The sequence below is a fragment of the Pezoporus occidentalis genome, unplaced genomic scaffold (assembly GCF_034315485.1).
Source record: "Pezoporus occidentalis ecotype Australia unplaced genomic scaffold, CSIRO_AGI_Poc_V1 ctg223, whole genome shotgun sequence".
Lineage (NCBI taxonomy): Eukaryota > Metazoa > Chordata > Aves > Psittaciformes > Psittacidae > Pezoporus > Pezoporus occidentalis.
Genome location: NW_026914106.1, coordinates 1,605,282 through 1,622,705, shown reverse-complemented (window position 1 = coordinate 1,622,705; position 17,424 = coordinate 1,605,282). Strand labels below are relative to the sequence as shown.

Here is a 17,424-nt window from a genome sequence, read left to right as displayed (position 1 = left end):
ACATGCAGCAGCTGGAGAAAAGGAAAGGTTACAACAGGCTGTGGAAGCGCTGTGACTCCGCTCCTCCACTCACAGCAGCAGGACTCCATCTCGGGCTAGGGACAGCGCTTGTCCTTCTGTCCGGACACCACGCAGGGACGTAGCGGGAGGGGAGGCAGGCAGGAGGGGGAAAGCACAGTTTGGGCTCTGCAGAAGAGAAGCACACTGCTAGGTTTGGTAGGAGCTCCCGGTCTGCACGGCTGGAATTCCCTGCATTCAGCACAAAGCGCTCCTGCGCGGCAAGAGCCGGCAACTGGGTCGAGGAACTGGGATGAGGACCGTGCGGGATGGAGGCGTAGTGAGACCCGTGTGCTTCCCTGCATGGAGAGCTCTACCCTCAGCAGTGGCACGAGGTGGCATCCTGCTCAGTTTCCCTTCTGGTGTAAAACGTGCTTCCTCCATATAAACGTGTGCAGCCGTTTCATTCCTCTAGAGTTCAGCAAAAGCCCTCTGGTCCTGAGGGATGGAGTGGGGATGTGCATGGGGTGGATCAGTGACGTGCTGCTGAAGCTCCTACTTCCCCTGGTGAGGTGATGGGCAGGGAAAAGCTCACCCCAAAGCTAAACCTGGTGAATACCACCTCCGCTGGTGGTTCATGGCACGCACTGAGGACTCGGCACCGGCGGAGGACACCTGAACTCTGCCCCCTTCACCCCGGCTGGCTCGGCTCAGTGCAGGACGTGGGAGCTGCACAGTTGTTCCTGCTCCGGAGCTGTACCAAGCTCTCCGTGACTGCTCTGCTGGCAGCAGAACCTTTCAGCCCATCATCCACTTTGTGTTTAAGTAAACAAGAAGCCGTTATATCTTTTAAAGGGGGTTCCATTTCAGCACAATGATAAACGACCAGCATTCCAAGCAGGGAGAGAAAGAGGTTCTTCAAAGTCATCCTTTCGAGTTGTTTATGGATCATGTTCAAACGATTCCTGAAAGCCTCCCAGCTGAAAGATCCGCTCTCACTTGATTCTCCAGCCTCAGCTAGCCTGTGAGATGAGTATTTTGTTTGTGCCAGGGTGTTGCATGTAAGCAGAACCGTTTTTCCCTTCCGCTTTTTAGCAGCAATAATCAGTAACCCTTTCATGAACCTCAGCTTGCTAATTCATAAACAACTCCTTCCTCCCTCCTGCTGCAGTATCTCTGTCCAGTTCTCAACAAGGATTAGGGGAAAGAGAGAGTGCATTAGGAAGGTTTGATACACAGAGGCTCTGTTAACCGACTGGATTCCCTTCCGTATCTCAAGGCAATATTAGCACAATGATTTCAAAACTGAACTGCATGTAACAGATCAACACAACCTGTTCTATAGAACTCTCTAGAGTTTTCTAGATAAACTGACAAACTACTTTCTGTTGTGGCCTTTTCTTTCTTCCCTTTTCATAGCAAAATGGGAAGAAAAAGGGACAAAGGCAAAGGAAAGTTTAAAATGCATATTAAGAATATCCACGATTTTTTCAGTATGGGTGATATTGAAATTAAATTGTTTTAGAAAAATTAGGGGGGAAAAAAAAGGATTAAAAATAAATCCAATTTCTTGGTATTCAATCAGCTCAAGATTTGTGCTGGTTCACTTCTGAATTTAGAAACATTTTGCCTTTGACCAAGGTGATTTGTGCACTGAGCTCAACAGTCCAAGCCAGAGACTTCCTTACATAGGCTGGTGTCATCCCAACTCCCATGCACACGAACGCTCTCTTTCAGCCCACCAAACAAGATCTGTTGTGGTGTTCTCTCCATGGCATCACTGTAAAATATGCTTCTTTAAACAAATAAATAAATACATGGGTTTGCTGAACAAGCTTCGTTTGCTTTATTCACCCAAAACTGCAGGGAAATCCCAGCTCTAACCAAAAGTGTCCAGAAAGAGAGAGCCTTTGGGGTAATTCATCCCATGCAATGGGGGTAAAGGGCGAGGAATAAAATGTTAACAGCTTACAATCATGGGTTTGGAACTGTTTAATTTCTATCTCATTCATGAAGATTTAGGAGCTAAAGCAGACAAATTCCCCCAAAGACAGGTCGGTTGTATTATGTTCTTACCCTCTCTGTGTAATATAAATCTGTAGTTTTCATCAGCTACAGTCAAGTTAAATGGGTGCACGTATACTCCTCAAACAAGAATTTACCAGCTTTCTACCCCCATGGAGATGGAGGCAATGTATACACTTTTTAGCTCATGTTTATGTTAAAAAGATTTCTCACTCAGAAGAAATCTCTGCTTTGATTAAAGGAAACAGAGTAGGATAGGGAAACAGGTTACCCCTAATGCTACTATTTGGATTACATTGCCTGAGATCACTAAAAGGGAGATTTTACATGTATTTACAGATTGTATTAAGTCAATAGTGCTCTCAGAGAGAGATGTTAGGTATAATCAGTTTAAAATCTCTACTAAAACTACAGAAATACCAGCTGTATTTAACCAGTCGCCATAAATAAATCACACCAATGGCATTTATACACATATTATACCCAGCTGAATGCCAAACCATCATTTAGATGGAGCTGCTTGCCAGAATCTCCATGATTTTCAAAGAGTAGCAGGATCTTAGTGGGAAAACAGAGGCAGTCGGGCAGATAATATATTGTTATTTCCTACACAAGCTCAAATGCCTGGTTAGAACCTGGCATTTAGGCCAAAAGGCCATGTCAAATCCTGTGCCACACAAAGCTAATGTTTGGTTTTCCACAAAAGAAATCACTTTTCATGACTATTAAAATAAAATCACAAAACTAAGCATTTGTACATAAATGCTTTAGCTTCTATTGCTAGTAACCACTTCATTCCTGTCAGAAAGATCAGATTTCTCCTCCCTCCAGCTTCCCCCTGTTGCTTTCCATCACCATTTTGGGAAGTCCAGGTCCAAGGCAACCGTATCTGGGATCACTTTGTTTTGTTCTGTTAAGGAGCCATCAAACCTGGAGCTTGTTGCCAAGGAGCCCTGCCTCAGCTCTTGTGAGCTCTATCCCTGAAAACCCATTCCTGAGGAGCTGAGCTGGGAAAACTGCCGTGGTGATAAACCATCTACTGTATCTTCTGGCCATGCTTGGGATGATTTTGAAGGCTGGCTAAGAAACCCACTTCTGTCCTTGTGTTCTGCATGGAATCACTGCAACAGGGAGAGTAAGATGGCCGATGTTGCCTTTACCCTGTTAAAACCAAGTAGCTCAATTGCATGCTGAAGAAGTGCTCTCATTTCAAGCCCAGTCTTGCTCTGAAGCCTTGGAGATCTCCTTTTCCTTCATTTAATTGACAAAATCTGTAGATCACACAAGGAAGACAGCCCCTGCCAAAAATCAAACATCACTAGTTTTTAAGAATACAATGGGAATAACCCCTTAGAACATATGTAATTATGGCAATGAGTCATTCCAATGGCATCACATAACCACATTCACTGGGATTTTGACAAGGAAGAGGCCACATAAAACTCAAAGTGATTTCATTTCAGGCCAGTCATGCCAATGGAGCCGAGGCTGTGCGGCAGATCTGACAGGCTGGGCTTCCGTCATCGACCCCGCTGTCTTGTTGGGTACACAGCAGGGACAAGATCCCACTGCAGGCAACTCAAAAAGAAGAAGAAAAGAGAAGTTAAAAACCGAAATGGGGGGATGCATCCATAGCAAAGGCTCATGAGTCACAGAGCAGCAAAAAATGAGTAGAGTAGGATATCTGCCTGGTATGTGAACAGATACACAAGTAAACCACCACAGTTACAGAGATCCTGCGAGTTAAATACTGACTCTTAGCCCCAGCAATGCAATTTTGGTCAGGAAAACCAGGGGAAGAGAGGGCAGCGCAGCCGAAAGGATGTATTGATTCCAATTTGAATGCAATTCCCAGATGTTATCAGGAGAATCTGCTCTTGTGACAGCAAATCCAGGCTCGCAGCCCACTCCGATCGGGACGAAAGGGCTCACCACGAGCAGGGTTGGGGACAGCAGTGCTGAGACCTCCCTGTTAAGCTTCCAATGTGGGAATTCAGCAAGTAACTTTGCGGCATTACCAACAGAAGTTCTCCACGACATAACCTCATGTCTAAAGCGAGCTATTTCTATTCTTTCACAGAAAGAGACAGCAGCTTTCTGGATGTGCTCCAAGATTATCTTGCTAACAATAAAAAGGGTGTTTTCTTAAGGAAAAGGAAGAAAGAGTGGGGGAGAACAGAGCAAGGATTACTCAACTATTTAGTCTAAAAACTCTGAAAATCAAAAGCATCTTCTGACAGATTGATATCAACTCTAATAGAAAACACACTTGTCCTGGGAAAACTCTGCTACATGAGCCTCAAGTCTGATAGCTTCAACAATTATCTGCAATTTGGCATTAATTTCTTAGGCCCACATCAATGTGTGCTTTTTAAATGCCCAAGGCACAGATAATTCTAGTAAGAGAGAGGAAAAAAAAAAAAACACCCAAAAGACATCATAGGCTTAACCAAAACAGGCTCAACATGAGACCTCCATCTTACAAAACATCTCCCAAGTCTCATTAAGAGGCTGTTGTATTATGCATTACCTAAAAGCAAAACGCTGAAAAGCATTAGAAGAACAAAATCTCAGCAGCTCTGTTATTGTTCTGGATTTAGAGGAGCATTAGCAGAATGGGGAGGAAATGGAACAAGCCGTGAAGGCTCTGCTGCTAATAAGGGTTTAGGAACAATGGGCTAGACTTTTGTTTTGGGGGACGATTCCCGAATGTGTTGAGCAGTTTGGCCCCAGCCCAATCTCTGGTCTAAATTAACACCGTTTCAGTGGAGCTTTGTTAATTCCCCCTAGGTGAGGATCTTTTCAATCTCTGTTAGAACCTGGCAGTAACACGGACGGAGGCTCAGCCTTCAGATACTGCAGTGCCCGTGCATTTCTTTACATGCACACCAAAACAGCGCTGTTATTCCTAAGTTTAAGACGCCAGTAACCCTGTGTGCCCATGAACACCCCAACGCTGCCTCGTGCTTGTGTGCTCCCACCAGCACCTGACACCCGCAAACCCTCCCGTGACCGCCCTCATTCACCGCGCACGGGAAGCAGAGCTCCCAAATGATTCTTATTATGTTGCTGTGAACAAACATCATGCCACAAACAATGAGGGCTGCTCTGCCAGCACCCTCGCTATTACAGCATCCTCTGCCTTTGAACCGGCCTGCGGGCCTCCCCCCCTGCCCTCAGCAGGAGCCTCGCACACACAGCAGCGGCCCGGCCGATGGCTCCGGGGCTTCCGCTCCGGACGGGGCCTCCGAGGGCGGGTGGTGGCGGCCTGGAGCTGGGGATGCCCCGGGAAGACCGGCGGCAGGAGCGGGGAAACCCAACGGGGAAACAGCGGCGGGGGGCACCGGGGCCGGGCCACTCGCAAGCGTTGCCATGGCGACCGCAAGGCAGACGCGGTTGCGCCTGCGCAGGCGGAAGATGGACTCAACGGAAGTGCGTCATGGCGCTGAGCGCCGCACGCCGGAAGTGGGTTTGCCGCCGCTTCCTAGCCGGTGCGGCCGCTCGGTTCCTCCCGTCCGTGGTGAGCGCGGCCCGGCCCGGCTCGGCCCCGCTTGCAGCCATGGTGAAGCCACGCTACAAGGGGCGCAGCACCATCAACCCCTCCCGCGCCAGCACCAACCCCGGTACGTGTGTGAGGCGGGGGGGGACGCGGACCGGGCCACGCCGGGCCCCGCTGGAGCGGGCCTGACCTGGCGCTGTTTTGTGTCCGCAGATCGCGTGGGGGGCGAGGGAGGAAACAACATGCGGGACCGGGCCACCATCCGGCGCCTCAACATGTACCGGCAGAAGGAGCGGAGGTGAGCGGGGCTCGGCCCTGGCCTGGTACCGGGAGCACGGCAGCGGGGTCAATACCGCTGCCGGCCGTGCCGTGCGGACACCGGGGCCTCGCTGGGCAAAGAGCGCCTTTCTCAGCGTGGCCTCCGGTGCTGGTGCGCTCAGGCTGTGGCAGAAAGAAGCACTGCTCTAGTGGAAGGTGTCCCTGCCCGTGGCAGAGGGTTGGAACTGGATGAGCTTTAAGGTCCCTTCCAACCCAAACCACTCTGTGATGTTTTCTGTCACACCATGAGCTGAGAAGCCTTGTCTTGGGCTGTGGTGTGTGTCAGGGAATGCAGCTGGAAAACACATGGTGCAGAACATCTGGTGTGATCTCAGCGGAGGGTCACGCACCCCAAAATGTCCAGAGTTCTTTCATTTCCCACAACAAAACCCAAAAGTTCACCTCAGAATGTCCAAAAAGCCTGACTTCCAAATGGCTCCTTTGCTGTGAGATGTCCCTTCACTGTACTTGATTGTCGCTGGCTATGGAGCAGCTCCCACCTTGCAAACACGTGCCTCGGCCCTGGTGTAGATGCTGTGGGGCTTTCTGGGAGTCCTGGTTCAGATTGGCAGTTGTGGTTTGGTTTTGCCAGATTTCACTTTGTTTTGAGAGCAGCCTGGGGAATAGGTATTAAAAAAAGAATAAAATTGCTGAATTTAAGCCACATCTCAGCTTGGAAATTATCTTCTGATGAGTGCTCTGCACCAGCTGATGGGCAGAGCTAATTGAAAAGTTCCACATGAGCCCATGAGGGAAGGAATTGCACTTTGGTACCTTTTGCACTCCAGTAAATCATTCGTGGTCTGACACAAGCAGCCATCATGAAGAGGGCGGTAAAGCTGGAGTGAGACTTGAGCTGTCATAACTTCTGTCCTGGTGTTTAACTTAATGGCCTTTCCTGGCAGCACCATCCCTGCTGAGGATCTCAGGAGCACGAGTTCTACATGAAGGGTCTTTCTGGGTGTTGTGGATGTACTTGTGGTCTAGTGAACCGCAGTGCTAGTGGTGTGTTTACTGCTCTTGCATGTTTACACGTGTTCTCATTTTTCACTTAGAAACAAATACGGTAAAGTGATCAGGCCTCTACAGTATCAGTCAACAGTGGCACCAGGCACCGTTGCAAGAGTGGAACCAAATATTAAATGGTTTGGTGAGTTTCTTCAACTTCAGACTCTGCAGCTTCAAAACTGTTGCACTCTGTGGGTTTGGAGTCTGTTTGTTGCAGAATTGTGGTCTTGGTGCTGTGTGGGACAGGAACTGAAAACAAAGGTGAAGGCCCGTGGGTGTGGACACACGTGGGCCTGTACTTTGGGTGTTTGCTTTCCACACGCTCCTCTAAAGGGTGGTTATTCTTTGCTCACATTGTGTTTTCTGTATGTTAAGTGTCGCAGGGATACTCTTAATGTTTTCTTGAAATGAAAGGGATTGGCTTATTTATGCTTATTTGGGGTTTATCTCAGGGAAAATCCTCTGTTTCTTGTCACTGGTAGCTCTGATTCCAGGCAAAGCTACCCAGGTCTCTGAAGCAGTTAAGCTGAGCAATGGTCAGGTGCAATGTGTGTTTTTACATGCAGGAAATACTCGTGTGATCAAGCAGTCGTCCTTACAAAAGTTTCAAGAGGAAATGGAAAATGTCATGAAAGATCCTTACAAAGTGGTCATGAAGCAAAAAAAGCTGCCGATGTCTCTTTTCTATGATCGCATTAAACCACATGTGGGTATCGTTCATTTGTACAGATATATTTAGTATAATGGCTTCACACTGAACAAAGGGAGACTGAGATGAGCTCTTAGGCATAAGCTCTTCCCTGTGAGGGTGCTGAGGCGCTGGCACAGGGTGCCCAGAGAAGCTGTGGCTGCCCCATCCCTGGCAGTGTTCAAGGCCAGGTTGGACACAGGGGCTTGGGGCAAGCTGCTCTAGTGGAAGGTGTCCCTGCCCGTGGCAGGAGTTGGAGCTGGATGAGCTTTAAGGTCCCTTCCAACACAAACCATTCTATGATTTATCTGTGGACAATTGAGTTGCCTCTGTTCCATCTGGTGTAATGTCTTCTGGAAGCATCGGAAGGTGCAGTTGGAGCGGCTGACTTGGGGAGGGATGTTTTTGAGAGCCTAATGCTGTAGACATTGAATTAGACATTGAATGTGAAGCCAAAGAAATTGTCCATTACTTCCCCCTTGTTTGGGAGAAGATCTATTATTTATTAGAAATTCTCATTAGAAAACTTAAACATCCCAGGTCTCAGTGGACCTGCTTAGAATACCTGCAGCAGCTTGCCACCCTCTGCTGTAATGCCTCTAATCATTCATGTGACAGAGGGACCTCTTTTGAGGATCCTTTGTACCACAGACACTCTCGTGTGATGAATTGAACTCCGGTATGTGCTTTTTATCTCATGCATGCAGCCTTCATTTCTAGTGCATCAGGTTTTAGTTATTACCAGGTTTCTTTCGTGATGTCTGAACTATTATTTTGGACCCATGTGAGCTGTTTTTTTTTTCAGATGGAAACTTCCCAGGTTTATGTCATAAAAATGTTGCTTAAATGAAGGGAAAAGTTATAAGAAACTAAAATGTGCATTACCAAAACAAATTGCTTCTTTCAGCAATGAATTGTATGCTGTTCCAAGAAAAGTTGGCATTCATTACAAGGCTTTAAAATCTACAGTTTTGATTGTAATTACCTCTGACAAAAATCTGTGAATTTGGCCAGATTTGTGCACTTGTTAGAAAAATAAGAAATGATCAAAGATAGCAGCTGAATTTTCATCATTGTAGCTTTAATTACATTTGACATCATTTATGGGGAAAGAACTGAAGCATAGCTCTTTGGCAAGTGCAGTGTGTTTTGTTGCTTATTAAATATCCACTGTGATGTTTTTCAAAGATTAAGCTGGAGAACTCAAACATTGTTAGGAAAATGCCTGTAACTCTGGTCACAGGTTGCAGAGTTGAGCTGAACTAAGGTCTTGTTCACTGCATGTCACGAGAGATGGAAAACACGGTGCTTGTGGGGGTTTTTATCAGTCTCTTTTTCCTTAGACTTCCAGAGTTCACATTCTTGACACAGAAACATTTGAAACAACATTTGGCCCCAAGGCACAAAGGAAAAGACCAAATCTTTCTGCTAGTGATGTGCAGTCTCTGGTAGAGAATGCTGAAGCCTCATCAGGAGCTTATGATCAGGGCAAGGACCGAGACCTGGTGACAGAAGACACTGGTGTAAGGTAACTAGAAAGGAGAAATGATTTGTTGTTTCCATGTCTGGAAAGCCAGCTTCATTTTTAAAGAAGTATCTAGTCTACCCATGGACACTGTTTCTGTATGAGGAGGGAAAGTGAAATTAGCTGAATTTGGCATTTTTTTAATCCTCTTTTGCCCTGTGTATTTAACCAAATTGTTGTTTCCGTGAGATTCCTGTGGCTTTATTCATAATTCCATCCTCGCGTTTTGGGTTAGATAAGGGTCTAACCAGTGGACAGGTAGGGATCTTTGAAAGAGGGCATGTTTGTAGGATCTTTCTGCAAGGGATAGGGAGAGGGAGCTGAATCGCAGCTGTCTGTTACTTGGGCCCCATCTCCTCTTTTGTCTGTCAATGGCTGTAGAGAAGACAACACTGTAACCTTGTTACTGTGGCTGCTGATGTCCCTGGTAATCTACTTCCAGGGATGAAGCACAAGAGGATGTATATCGGAAAGGACAGTCCAAAAGAATCTGGGGTGAGCTCTACAAGGTAAGTAACATTTATAATTTGCAGCAGTCATGGCTGTCAGCCTTTACAAAGTCAGATGCTTCAGTGCAGCATTGGATATCCTATACAACAATAATCAGAAAAGCTCTGAAAGCTGTTTATTGCTCCAATAGGGAAGCTTTGGTACAACTGGAATTTGCTATGAAGTTCCTTAGAAACGTTAAGACTTTTTCATGCAGAGATGTCCTGAGTTTGTCATTCCCTGGCCTGCTTCCCTGTCAGCCTGCTTGAACTGACCAGCTTGAAACCGTACACCCTTTTTCTGGTACCAGTACAGTACATACACACAGAAATAGCCAGCTGTAGAGGAGAGCAGAGATTCAATTCAAACATCTGACTGGGCTCATGTCCCACTGGAATAGGCATCCTTAAAATAGATGATGCAGAGATGGACTGGCAGGGCAGTGGTGTTAACTCCTTTTGGATCCCTGGGACTTCACCACAAATAAACCAGCCACATGCCCTGAAGTTTCTTCAGACTAAAACCAACTGGCACTTTGATAGGGTCATCTTTGGAGGGCTCTGACCCTCAATTCCCTGTGAGCCACCTTGACTGCTAGAGAAATGGAGACAGACAATGAATTAGGACTTAGAGTGTTTGCGTGCTCTCAGTGCCTGTTAAGTGTGGAAGTGCTTGACTTTCTGCTCTGAATTTCTGGATGTGGATTAAAACCTTTTCATTTAGATCTGAAAGCCCTGGGAATGATAGAGCCAAACAGATTTCAGTAAAACCCTGCCAAAAATGCAGGAAAATGCTGTGAAACAAATTCATTTGGCTTGAAGCAAGTCATAAAATGACAGCTCCCTGCTGGAGATGCTTAGTGGGCTAGCAGCAGGTTCCTCCTTGGTTGTGTGTTTCATATTGGTCCAGAAAACATACTTTATATCCTGATCCTTTCTGAAATGGCAGGGTTGAATTGCTGAGGAATGGATGGTGAGCACTGGTTTTTGTCCACTGAAGCAACTGATTTTCCCATGTGGGTGCAGTGTTTTCTTTCCCAAGTGTTACAAGCATCTTCCTGGTGTGTAGAGCAGATAAAAGCTACTGAGGTGTCCAGTCTGAATTTGGTAGGGAGTTGGGAGAAAAGTGAGTGGAGTATCAATGGGTATTAGTCTGAGCTTCGCTACTCTGTGGGGCAGTAACTGTTGATTGTGAAGGATACAAGGTTTTTTGATGCAGTTTAGCAAATAACTAGTTTTCATTTTGAAGGACAGATGTCTGGCTTTCTGTAAAATCCTTTTCTTCTGTGTGTTTTTTTTTTTTTCCCAGGTTATAGATTCATCGGATGTTGTTGTTCAAGTTCTTGATGCCAGGGATCCCATGGGTACTCGCTCCTCTCACGTGGAATCTTATCTTAAAAAGGAGAAACACTGGAAACATCTCATTTTTGTCCTGAACAAATGTGATCTTGTTCCTACCTGGGCTACTGTAAGCGCATTCCTACTTGTTATTCCATGGACCTTCGTTGTTCCTTTTGTAGCCTCTGCTTTAATTCTGTTGCCAGTCCTCATTCTCAAAGTGCACAATGTAACTGGGTCAATGGGAACTCTCTGCTTGCCTGCTATAAAAGTAACAATTACCATGTAAATCTGTCCAGGTTTGGCTGAGTTGAGCAACCCTCGCCAGCCACAAATTCTCTACTTCCTCTGTCTGGATTTAACAGTTGAGCTGATGTCTCCAGAGTATGCTAAATGGTCGTGCACGTAAGATCCATATCCACCACAGCTGGTTTGCTTTATGTCTTTAAACTAATTAGTTTTAGCAGTGAAGGCGTTTTTGGGAAATGGCTTGTCTTTTAGAAAAACAATACTGAGTGTTTTTAGCTATTGCCTTGCTGAAATGCTTCAGAGGTTCTTACACAGCAGTTTTCCTAGACAGTTGCATTTGTACCCAAGTGAAGATGCTGTGTACTTCTGCTCCTAAGTAGATTGTTTCACCACCTCCACAGCACAGGGTTCCTGACCAAGTAATGTTTTCCTCTTTAGAAGCGCTGGGTGGCTGTCCTCTCCCAGGAGTATCCAACACTGGCTTTTCATGCCAGCCTCACAAACCCTTTTGGCAAAGGTGCTTTCATACAGCTTTTAAGGCAGTTTGGAAAGGTATGGAACCATTCAGGGGATTTCTGTTGTTTGGGCCGTGGGGGTTAGTGTGGAGTCTTGTGTTAGCATCTGGGCTTCAGTACATTCTCTATGGGCGTGCTATCAACAACTTCATAAATAGAGCTCCCCTCTATGGAGAGAAAATGGAAAATAGTCCTTCAAATGCATTTAAAGTGTTTGTCAAACTGAGGAGATCCAGAAAGAGTGGGTTTCACCAGCATTCTGGCCTAGGTTTCTTGTAGACAGTGTCTCAGACACTCCTAGGTCTCAGCTGAACATGTAGAAGAAAAGAACATATTTCACTCCCATTCATGTATGTGTATTCTGTTGAGGTATTCCTTTCCTTTTGTGTCTTCATCTATCCAAGAAAGGCACCTTCTGTTGTCTTTAGATTACTGTCTCTTCAAGCCATATCTATATTCTGTCCCCTCAGCCTAAATGGTTTCTAACTAAGGTGCTCACAAGTAATTTTAGAGCAGCCAGGAGCACAAGGAGATTACGTCTTACTTTTGAAACAGCAGATACTTTCTTCAGTGCTTGGAGTTCTTTGGTGGCAAGTTGGTTGTACCCTTATATATTTCTCTTGATAGAAATGAGAGCTTGTCTCATTTTTTGATCTGGTGCTTAGGAGTCCCCTTTGCCTTTCAGTATAGAGGGAACAGTAGAACTGTAGTAACTCTATGAGGTGTTAAAAACATACTCTTTCTTAACAGTTACACTCTGACAAGAAGCAGATCAGCGTGGGGTTCATTGGTTACCCAAATGTTGGCAAAAGCTCAGTGATCAATACGTTACGGTCTAAGAAGGTCTGCAACGTGGCCCCTATTGCAGGGGAAACTAAGGTAGGAAGAGATCCCTCCATTAAAGATACAAATTAATTGTGTAAGTGTATTGTCAAAGGCAGACTTCCTATAAAATTAGCTCAATGACATTTTCAAGTCTTGCTCTTGAACTGTCTGGGCTACACAGCTGTGAGTCTGAGTAGCAGCTGGTTGACAGTCATTGCTCTGAAGCATTGCTGCTGGAAGCATTCTTGAGTTCCTGCTCTGCCTGTACTGTAGTGCTGTGATCCGAGTGCTCAGCTTGCGCTGGCTCAGCGTCTGTGCTCTCCTACATCAAATGAGTTGCGTTTATTTGTGCTGTCAGGCTCTGTTAGTGCTGGTTTTCTAACTCTCTTCAAGAATGTGCCGGTAAACAAGAGAACAGAGTTACAGGAATCTCCTTTGCTAGCTTGTTCCTTTTACCCCTAAATGTCACAAGTTAAGGATTGTAGAAGTAGAAAACCATGGAATATCAGAGTTTGTTGTGATCTTAGTTTCCTCACCTTATTCCTGTGGGTTAATAGTTGGATGCAAACACCACAGGAATGGCTTTGAAACAGAAGGAGCAAGGTGGGATGTGCCTTGACTAGCTTACAGAGTTATATTCTATTTCTGTGTGTTAATACCAAGTTCCTAAGTCCTGTGTATTAAAAACATGCATTTAAAAAGCAGAGTGTGGAAGGAGGTAACATGGGGAACTACTGATCTCTTTCAGGTGTGGCAATACATTACCTTGATGCGGCGAATTTTCCTCATCGACTGCCCCGGTGTGGTTTATCCATCTGGAGACACAGAAACAGACATTGTGCTGAAGGGAGTGGTATGTGTCTGTGCAAAATGCTGGCAAATCCTTGCTGGTGTCAGTGTGATGTGTTCAAAATGAATGCACACTTTCCAAAGGGTTGATATTCCACCATTCATTTTCAGGTTCAAGTCGAAAAGATTAAGAGCCCTGAAGATCACATTAGTGCCGTGCTGGAAAGAGCCAAACCGGAGTACATCAGAAAGACGTACAAAATTGATTCCTGGAATGATACAGAAGATTTCCTTGAGAAACTTGCTTCTAGGACTGGAAAACTGCTAAAGGTGTGACAACGTTGTGTATTTGCAGGCTGGAAGAGCATGTGGCCTGTTCCTGACCAAGGGAAATAGGAATATTTCCATTATTTCCACGTAATAGAAAGGCAGTATGCCCTGCAAACATGGACATCAGTTGTTACTGTTTTCTTTCCAGGGTGGTGAGCCTGACCTGCAGACTGTGAGCAAGATGGTTCTTAATGACTGGCAGAGGGGCAGAATTCCCTTCTTTGTGAAGCCACCGAATGCAGAAACAGGTCCCCAGGTTAGAATGTGATGCTTGTGCCTCTTCTCACATACTTGTTTTGCCTCGTGGAGTGCCATGTGATTTGGGCAGTGCATGGCTTGGGCTCTGCCCAGTCTGGTGATTCAGGTGACACTTGAATTTGAGGACCAGGCAAGAATGCTCTTTGCAGAGATGTCTGATCATTTTACACCACCTCACTGCCAGTAATGTCAGCAATTATCACATAGTTAGCTTGTCATCTTTCAAAGAGATAAAGTGGAAATCCCTGTAAGGGATGCTGGGCCAGACTTTGTGAACAATATATCCATTGTATGCTTTCTTTCCAGCCTTCTGCATTGGCAGCAGCTGTGACATCAAGCCAAGATAATAATGAGGAGAAAATCTCTGAGTCCCTAGAATCAAGTGTGGAGGCAGCAGAAGAGAAAAATAATACAGACACTGAAATCAAGCAGCTCATGTCCCATGTTCGGCAGAACTTTGGGAGGATTAATGTGGCACCTCAGTTCTCAGAAGAAGACCTGGTTCCTGTAGATGTGCCAGGCTTTGAAACAGACAATGATTCTTCTGGAGAGGAGGAGCAGGAAGAGGAGAAAGAGGAAAATGAGCAGCATCAAGACTTAGTAGAGGAGGAATCACAGGTGGCTGTACCAGGTGCCAAGGAGAGCTCTAAAGCAGTTCTTAAGGCTTTGGATGAGAAGATAGCAAAATACAAAAGATTTCTGGATAAAGCCAAAGCCAAGAGATTCTCAGCAATCAGGTATATGAATCTGTTCAGTGACTTGCCTATTTCACGGGGGGGGGGGGAAGGGTTAATGTGATGCTGCTGTAGTTTCTCTCCATTCATGACTTGCTTGGCTGGTTCTGCTGTGTTGCCCTACACAAGCTGCCACAGCTTAATCTAGTTTAGCCTTAAAAATCTGAACTTTGCCTAAGCAGCAGTTTGGTTTTGAAAGATTGTTCAGAGAAGTCCTATTTAGCAGCGTGACAAAGTGCTCTCTCTCCTGGAAAGCTGCTACTTACGCTATGGATTAGAAATCTGTTGGTTTTCTGGGTAGCAGCATTGGATCTCTCCTTGATGTTGGGTTCTTCCCTGAGCAATAGCAGAGCTGCTGTCCTACCTGAATACACCAGCTAGGTCTCCGTGCACATGCCTCTGTCCTCGCTCTTCCAGCAGGCCCAGTTTTAGTGAAGCTCATTGTGAGGATTGAGATGTCAAGGTTAAGTGTTACATTTTGTCCCTTTGTGCAGCACACAAGCTCACTAACTCCAGAGACAAGATTACCGTGAGATGGTTTTTAGGTGCTATGGCTGTTTCTTTGCTGCTGGGATCCACTGCAGACTGATCACATCTTGGAGGTGGTTTCATTCTGTGTTACAACATTCTTTCATTGCTTATTTTCTCTCTTGCAGAATCCCGAAGCAGCTGAGTGAAAAAGTGTTTGCAAAGTCCATGCAGAAGCCTGAAGAACCCAAAGAAACTGAAGACAGAGGTAAATCAAGATCAGTAGATGTTCTTAATCTACCTTTGGAAATGCTGTAAGCATGAGAAGAGAGTGAGTTAGGGGGAGAAGCGTTTGTTAGCCTCTGATTGCAAGTTTGGTTCCCTAAAGCTAGTTAAATCTTTCCATAGCTACCTTAAGGGCTCCCTGATGACCTTTGCTGTAGCCTTTCTGTAGAAGACTTGTCTGTAGAACAACCTCTGTTAGAGAACGAAGGTGGAGACAAATGTTGCATTTCCAAAAGAATGGTGCTATGGGGAGCTTGTGTTCCCCATGGTGTAATGTTACACAGAAGGGAGTGGAAGGGGTTTATGGTGTTATAAAAGCACAGCAATACTCCAGGCTATAGGATTTACTGTGGTGACTTCAAGAGTCTGTGGCTTCAGTTTCCATCGTAAGTTTGATTAAAGGCAAAAATTACGTGGGAGAACCCTATTGTGCCAGGACTGTGAAGTTCTTCTGGACTTGCATGGGGCTTTAAGCAGTCTCAGGGGCAGTTTCATAGTACTAGTGAGTGATTTTCTGGTGAGGAACTTGCATGCTGTTTGCATAGAAGCTGTTGAAATACGACCAAAGGAATGCTTTGCTGAAGTAGATGGAATGATGACCCTAGTCTTAAGTTCTGCAAGCAGATTGGTGTTTTGGAAGGTGCCCCAATAGTGATCTCTGCTGTTTGCAGGCACCACAGAGAAGACAAGAAAAAGGAAAGCAGAAGAGGAAGATGATGATTTGGGTAAACAGCCATGCAAGAAACTCACATCCAAAGAAGTAAGTGTGTTTTCTTGTAGTACAACAAATGTGTAGAGTGCTAGAGCTGGCTTTTTGTGTACATAGATTGACCATTACCACATAAGGGCTTTGAGTCTGAACACTAGTAGGAGGGAGTGAGCTCAGGGACTGTAGCTGAGTGTGCTGGTTTTGGTGTTTGGTTAAACCACAATGCTGAGGTTGGTTGAATGTGAAGACACGGTGACTTGCTGCTGACATGCAATGTGCAGGAGCATGTTCCAGCTGAGCAAGGACCCATAAAAGGGTCCAGCAGGTAACCACAATGGGAAGAGTGTTCAAGGGGAGACTTCTTTGTGAGTAATGGTCCTGCTTTCGGTGTTAACTGGTGCTGTGAAGAGAGCAGGGTCTAAATCCTGGGAGATGAGAGAATTTGGAAGTAGATGAGCAGTCCTGGTCTGTCTTCAGAGAAAGCCACTGCTGGTTTCCATTCATGTTAGTCAAACCTAAACTAATTTCAAATAAATTACGTACTGAGTGATATTGTCTGCAGGACTTTGAAAGGGATTTGTAAGTGAACTTATATGGTGTGTAAATGGTTTTTAGGGCATTGCTATGGGCTGTTAGGACAGTCAGAGGGGAGCAGATGGCCAAATTGTCAACCCTGTGCACATCACATTGCTTCTTGTAGAGCAGCTCTTGTAAAGATTAAAGTTACCTTCCTTTGTTTAAGAGCATGGGTAGGTTCCATGTAGATGTCCATATGTTCACATCAGTAATGTTTGCTTTGAATTGATTGTATTTAAGGTATGTGGAACGCGAAGTGAATGACATTTGAAAGCTGCAAACGAATCCAGGCTATGGATACTGTGGATTTGTTAATGTGGTTTGTGTGTATGTATTTGCTAATGTGGTTTGTGTGTATTTGCAGAGAAGACGAGCTGAGAGGCAGCAGCGCTCCAAGAAAGTCGGAGTCCGGTATTATGAAACTCACAACGTGAAAAATAAGAATAAGAACAAGAAAAAAACTGGCTTGGAGGGACAGAGATCAAAGCCCCAAAAACCCAAACATAAGCAATAATTGCTTATTCTATTAAATTTTACATAAAACAGCTCTAGTATGCAGTGGCTTTTTTTAATATGAAACTTGTACTTCCCATTCAAAGCCCAGTTTGAGTTGTCTGCCTCGTTCCCAGGAGTAGCATCTCGCTCTTTGTTTCTGCATCATCTGAAAGTCCTTTATGCAGTTGGAGATCCTGGTATTTCCACATCCCCGTCTGAGGCCAGTAAACACTGCATTGGCAAAACAGCTCCTGAAGTGGTATTTAGTGGTGGTGGCTGGTCTTGTTTGTTTGATTTTTCTGGAA

The 17,424-nt window shown here is 45.3% G+C and overlaps 1 protein-coding gene and 1 long non-coding RNA gene across 2 annotated transcripts; one reads left to right on the top strand and one right to left on the bottom strand.

Moving 5' to 3' along the window:
* Nucleotides 1-1,965: 1,965 nt before the first annotated feature.
* LOC134164698 (uncharacterized) lies at nucleotides 1,966-4,948 on the bottom strand. The gene is made up of 2 exons (XR_009965217.1): nucleotides 4,553-4,948; nucleotides 1,966-3,600 (listed from the first exon to the last, which is right to left on the bottom strand). It is a non-coding gene; the product is annotated as an uncharacterized LOC134164698 (long non-coding RNA).
* A 619-nt stretch (nucleotides 4,949-5,567) lies between these two features.
* On the top strand, nucleotides 5,568-17,169 carry GNL2 (G protein nucleolar 2). Its single transcript, XM_062620776.1, has 16 exons — nucleotides 5,568-5,645; nucleotides 5,735-5,819; nucleotides 6,895-6,989; nucleotides 7,414-7,553; nucleotides 8,879-9,063; nucleotides 9,503-9,569; nucleotides 10,858-11,016; nucleotides 11,574-11,687; nucleotides 12,401-12,529; nucleotides 13,224-13,328; nucleotides 13,436-13,594; nucleotides 13,743-13,850; nucleotides 14,159-14,589; nucleotides 15,243-15,322; nucleotides 16,011-16,099; nucleotides 16,989-17,169. Exons 1-16 carry the CDS (start codon nucleotides 5,582-5,584, stop codon nucleotides 17,136-17,138), a joined length of 2,160 nt encoding a protein of 719 aa, XP_062476760.1. The 5' UTR covers nucleotides 5,568-5,581; the 3' UTR covers nucleotides 17,139-17,169.
* The last annotated feature ends 255 nt before the right edge of the window (nucleotides 17,170-17,424 follow it).

What these genes read in the sequence shown, in the direction of transcription:
- GNL2 (XM_062620776.1), top strand. Translation starts at nt 5,582, where the DNA reads ATGGTGAAGCCACGCTACAAGGGGCGCAGCACCATCAACCCCTCCCGC. An exon ending in TCTGGGGTGAGCTCTACAAG is followed by an intron (nt 9,570 to 10,857) that starts GTAAGTAACATT and finishes TTTTTTTCCCAG; the next exon opens with GTTATAGATTCATCGGATGT. An exon ending in GGACTGGAAAACTGCTAAAG is followed by an intron (nt 13,595 to 13,742) that starts GTGTGACAACGT and finishes TTTTCTTTCCAG; the next exon opens with GGTGGTGAGCCTGACCTGCA.